Source organism: Myotis myotis, unplaced genomic scaffold (assembly GCF_014108235.1).
Source record: "Myotis myotis isolate mMyoMyo1 unplaced genomic scaffold, mMyoMyo1.p scaffold_m19_p_4, whole genome shotgun sequence".
In the NCBI taxonomy this organism is placed as follows: domain Eukaryota; kingdom Metazoa; phylum Chordata; class Mammalia; order Chiroptera; family Vespertilionidae; genus Myotis; species Myotis myotis.
Window position 1 is genome coordinate 18,792,390 of NW_023416346.1, and position 5,595 is coordinate 18,797,984.

Genomic DNA, 5,595 nt, shown 5'->3' on the forward strand with positions numbered 1-5,595 from the left:
ACCCCAGGGAGAGCTTGCCAATCCTGCACTTTCCCGGGGTGGAAAGGCTGCAGTGGGGTTAAGGATAAGGCTCCTTGGGCCTACCTTCTCCCATGCCTTTACATTTACCTTTCCTTCCTCAGAAAAGCATGGACATACTTCTTGTATAAAACGTTCTGTCTGACTGGGAGTAACCTTAATTCCTCTGCTAGCAAGCATATATGTTAAAAGATCAATACAGAGTCTTTTTTCTTTAGACTCAGTATGGCACATGTTCTTAATCTAAAGATCAATACAGAGTCTTCTTTCTTTGGACTCAGTATGGCACATCTTCTCAATCTAAGGATCAATACAGAGTCTTCTTTCTTTGGACTCAGTATGGCACATCTTCTCAATCTAAGGATCAATACAGAGTCTTCTTTCTTTGGACTCAGTATGGCACATCTTCTCAATCTAAGTTCTGTACTATCCACCTTCTTACCCTACTTATCTTCTATAGGGGGGTCTGTAGCACCCTGGTGGAGTCCTATCCGTCCCGAGTGTGGGGGTTCTCAATGGAGGGGGCTTACCTAGGGGAATCCTTTTCCAGGGGTTCCAAAAGGTGTGGACGGAGTCGGCGAAGACTATCCACCCTCTTCCTACGGTGGAGTCCTATCCGTCCCGACTGCGGGGCGCTTACCTAGGGGTCCCTGTTCGGGCGCCAGATGCTGGGGTCCAACCCCAGCGGGTCCAGGGGTCCCCAAAGGTGTGGACGGAGTCGGCGAGGAAGGAATGACACGAAGACAGCGTTCAGTTGATCAGCAGCCTAGCCAGGATCTCTAGCCAAGTTCTGGTCAGGATCTCCAGAGAGGTTCTGCTTAGGATCTCCAGCCAGGTTCTGTGTCCATGTTCTCCAGCCAGGTTCAGTCACCAGGTTCCAGTCAGGTTCTCTTGCCAATTTCTGTAGTCAGGTTCAGTCCAGGATCTTTTGCCATGTTCTCTCGCTAGGTTCTGTCTCTAGATTCTGAGGCCAGTTTCTGTCCAGTATCTTTTGCCATGTTCTCTCCAGCAAAGTTCTTCTGTCTCTAGAGAACGTTCTGTGTAGGTTCTGTGCCTAGGTTCCATCTCTCTTGGTTCCGTATTCTAAGTTCTGTGTTCTAAGTTCTGTCTTTTGCCAAACCAGTTAGGGTGACACAAAGTTTTCAATTATTCTTTGGGGGGAAGGGATGCCACACTTCTACTCAATTAAGAGAAACATTTTTATCAGCACATAAGTCTTTTTTATTTTTTCCCACTTATCATGCCATGAATTCATAGGGAATGGGTTCCAGCAGCTCAGGCTCCTTTCCATTGGTTCTCACAAAGTGTGCTTCTCTGGGTGGAGCAGGCTGACGCTTCAGTTGAACCCAGGTACCTTTCTCTTTGGCTTCCTTCTTTTTCTGATCATTTTCCTTCACACGTTTCAGGAAGCTATCTCGGCTCTTAGAGTGCTTAATATGCTCAATACATACATTAATTCTCTTGGCAAGAATCTTGCCCTTAACTTGCTTGTTCACAATAATGCCCACTGCATGCTGGGTGACATTGTAGACTCTTCCAGTTTTGCCATGGTAACATTTGTGGGGCATTCCTTTTTGAACAGTGCCCATTCCCTTGATGTCCACAATATCACCTTTCTTGTAGATTCGCATGTATGTGGCCAAAGGAACAACTCCATGTTTTCTAAAAGGCCTAGAGAACATATAGCGGGTGCCTCTCCTCTTCCCCTTTGTGTTAGTCATTTTGGCGAATTCGGGCGCCATATGCCGGGGTCCAACCCCAGCAGGTCCAGGGGTCCCCAAAGGTGTGGACGGAGTCGGCGAAGAAGGAATGACATGGGGACAGCATTCAGTTGATCAGCAGGCTAGCCAGGATCTCCAGCCAGGATCTCCAGCCAAGTTCTGGTCTGGATCTCCAGCAAAGTTCTGCTTCGGATCTCCAGCCAGGGTCTGTGTCCATGTTCTCTTGCTAGGTTCTCCAGGTTCTCCAGCCAGGTTCAGTCACCAGGTTCTAGTCAGGTTCTCTTGCCAATTTCTGTAGTCAGGTTCAGTCCAGGATCTTTTGCCATGTTCTCTCGCTAGGTTCTGTCTCTAGGTTCTGAGGCCAGTTTCTGTCCAGGAACTTTTGCCATGTTCTCTCCAACGAAGTTCTTCTGTCTCTAGAGAACGTTCTGTGTAGGTTCTGTGCCTAGGTTCCGTCTCTCCTGGTTCCGTATTCTAAGTTCTGTGTCTTACTGTCTTATTACATCTGTATTTATACCAGTTGATTCAATCCTATCAATCTCTATTACAAAGGTTAGGGCGTTTCTTATCTCCATTCCAGGGAGTAAAGATTATGTAGCTTAAGCATGATTGTTCGTAGTTAAAGTGATTAATTACCCACCTGGCACTAGTTAAGAGGTTTTATTCCCTCCCTAACTTCAGGGGAAAATCCCTACCTGGGGAAACAACCTTTCTCAGAGACCTTGGTTAGAACACATAGTGCCAAGAAGGTGAGCAAACATATTAAGAACCGTATGCCATATATGCCAGGTCCCTTGAAACAGCAAGCATGGACCAGCTCCCAGCAATTAACAATCATTTGGGATATGTTTAGTGGGAGCACATTTTATGTGATTGCTTGTAAAAGCAGGTAGATGCAAGAACTTGAGTCTTGGAGAGGTTCATGCCTGGTTTGAGTGGCCCGAATTATTTATCATTTAAAACATCTCTATAGAGCAGTGATGGCGAACCTATGACACGCGTGTCAGGTGACACGCAAACTCATTTTTTTGTTGATTTTTCTTTGTTAAATGGCATTTAAATATATAAAATAAATATCAAAAATATAAGTCTTTGTTTTACTGTGGTTGCAAATATTAAAAAATTTCTATATGTGACACGGCACCAGAGTTAAGTTAGGATTTTTCAAAATGCTGACACACCGAGCTCAAAAGGTTTGCCATCACTGCTATAGAGATTAACACATGCTGATTGCAGCTGGTAAAACCATGCAAAGCTGCATAAAGGAAAATATAATAATCTCCTCACCCACCAGACCTCCAATTCCTGCTCACTTGAAGTATGAGAAATTTTAATACTGAGCACAAGTCTTTCTATATATCTCTTGTTCAAGCCAAAGCAAAATAAGTAAATGTGCAAACATCTGCAGGTTTAGAAGGAGGCTTGTTGTCATTGGCTATAACAGCAAAGAGACCATTAAACATAGATTGATCTTCAACTTGCTGGTATAATTTAGCAATAGGTTATGAATAAAGTTTTGGGTCAGTAAGTTATTTTGGCTACATATCTTAAAATGTAATTTTTAATTCATTTTGAATGCATTTTGAGATCTCTGTGAAGACAGTCTCTTGCTCCTCAAGTACCTCACTTACCTTAATTACTCCTCCTTCATTGCCAAACATCTGGGCCAATACCACAAGAGTTTATGGCTATTGAATATTATTTCATTTGGAATCTCTAAGGTGTATTTCTTCATTATCCATCTTTTTTTCCCCCTTAGCTACTTACCTTACAAATGGATTTGACACCTGTCAAATTCCTCAGCAAGTGTCTGTGAGGGGTACTCTTGTAATTTGTGAACACATTACCTTAAAGCTGAGTAAGAAAAATCAACATCTTTCCAGTTTTTATCTTCCTTTTCATTCTCGGAATAAATATTCAGATCTTATCTCACGTTTTATCATAAAGTTTAGTTTTGTTTTTATATAATTCCTGAACAAGTATTGTCACAGAGTTTACCATAGACATTATAGATTTTATCACTGCCACAAGTGATAAAATTTCCTATTGTACTTTCTGATGAAGTTTTGCTGGTCTGTAAATAAAATACTGATTTTTATATAGCTTTTATATTTATTACTAGAGGCCTGGTGCATGAAAATTCGTGCACTCAGTGGGGTTCCTCAGCCCGGCCTCCACCCTCTCACAATCTGGGAACCCTCGGGTAGGGTCCCTAGGACTAGCCTGAGATCAGGGCCTGTTGGGGCTTTCCTTCCCCTGGCTGCAGGCAGCTGGCCCCACCCCTACCGCTGCCACTGCTTGCCATCTGTGCAGGGCACCCCCCCCCCCAACCAGTTGCCTCCCTCTGTAGGCAGCAGTCATGGGGTGTGTCAGAGATGAAAGAAAATTAATAAAATGTATATGAAAATCTTCCTCCTGTCAGAGTCTGGGGTGCACCACGGGACCCAGAGTCAAGTCCCCACCCACCCACAATGTGCCTCAAAATCGTGCAAGAGCCAGACCTGGCTGGCCCCACCCCCATTGGGCTAGATCCAGACCCAACCGGTCCCACCCTTGTCAAGCCCCGCTGGGCAGGGGTGCAGCCTCAGGTCCCCTGGCCTGGCGCTGGGCGGGGGCTGCAGCCTGAGGTCCCCTGTCAAGCCCTGTCGGGTGGGGGGTGCAGCCTGAGGTCCCCTGTCAAGCCCCACTGGGCGGGGGCACACCTTGAAGTCTCCCATCAAGCCCTGCTGGGTGGGATATGCAGCCTGAGATCCCCCATCAAGCCCCACTGGGCGGGGGCACACCTTGAAGTCTCCCATCAAGCCCTGCTGGGTGGGATATGCAGCCTGAGATCCCCCATCAAGCCCCGCTGGGCAGGGGGCACAGCCTTAGGTCCCCCGGCCTGGTGCCGGACAATGGGCACAGCCTCAGGTACCCTGGTGCTGGGTGTCTTGCTTAAGACCCCTGGCCCAGGGTGGGGGGAGCAGCCTGAGGTCCCCTGGCCCAGCACCTGGGCAGGGGATGTGGCCTGAGGTCCCCTGTCAAGCCCTGCCAGGTGGGGGGCACAACCTCAGGTCCCCCAACCTGGTGCTGGGATGGGGGGCATGGCCTGAGGTCCCCAATCAAGCCCAGCTGGGCAGGGGGCACACCTTGAGGTCCCCCATCAAACCCCACTGGGTGGGGGGCATGGCCTGAGGTCCCCCATCCCAGGGCATAGGGAGCAGCCTGAGGTCCCCTGGCCCAGCACCAGGGCTGGGGGCACACCTTGAGGTCCCCCATCAAGCCCTGCAGGGTGGGGGGGTGCAGCCTCAGGTCCCCCAGTCTGGTGCCAGGGTGGGGGTACTGGGGTGGGGGGCATGGCCTGAGGTACCCTGTCAAGCTCCACAGGGGGTGGATGGGGGGCGCAGCCTCAGGTCCATGCTGATTGCTCATTAAGGCTCGTTATGGGAACTTGGCCTCTGCTGTGGATGCAGCCATCTTGTGTTACGGAAACACCCCCTCTGCTGTGGGCGCAGCCATCTTTGTGACAGAGTGACTGTCAATTTGCATATTCCCTCTTTATTATATAGGATACTTAACAAATATATATATTTAACATTTACTTTGTTTCAGACATGTTATATGTTTTTGGAATATTAAAACTTGTTGTATTTGTTCACTGCTGTACCCTGAGGGCCTTAAACAGATAATGCTATCTGTACTTTTGATGTAGTCCAACACTGTGAAAGTGTGTTGTGATTCCTAAGTGGTACACATTGCCAGATAGGATAAGCAGACCTTGGCTTTGGGACCTTTACTCTTTGGACACTGACCTGAGTTGTTGAGCTCCACTTTGGCATCTGGACTTTCAGTTAAACAGTTTGCTATGACTTTGTTG

The 5,595-nt window shown here is 47.6% G+C and overlaps 1 protein-coding gene across 1 annotated transcript; it reads right to left on the reverse strand.

Moving 5' to 3' along the window:
• Positions 1–1,215: 1,215 nt before the first annotated feature.
• On the reverse strand, positions 1,216–1,747 carry LOC118654512 (60S ribosomal protein L21-like). Its single transcript, XM_036305880.1, has one exon. It carries the CDS (start codon positions 1,737–1,739, stop codon positions 1,257–1,259), a length of 483 nt encoding a protein of 160 aa, XP_036161773.1. The 5' UTR covers positions 1,740–1,747; the 3' UTR covers positions 1,216–1,256.
• Between the last annotated feature and the right edge of the window lie 3,848 nt (positions 1,748–5,595).

Bases quoted from the DNA above. Each gene is read 5' to 3' on its own strand.
- LOC118654512 (XM_036305880.1), bottom strand. From the start codon at position 1,739: ATGACTAACACAAAGGGGAAGAGGAGAGGCACCCGCTATATGTTCTCT.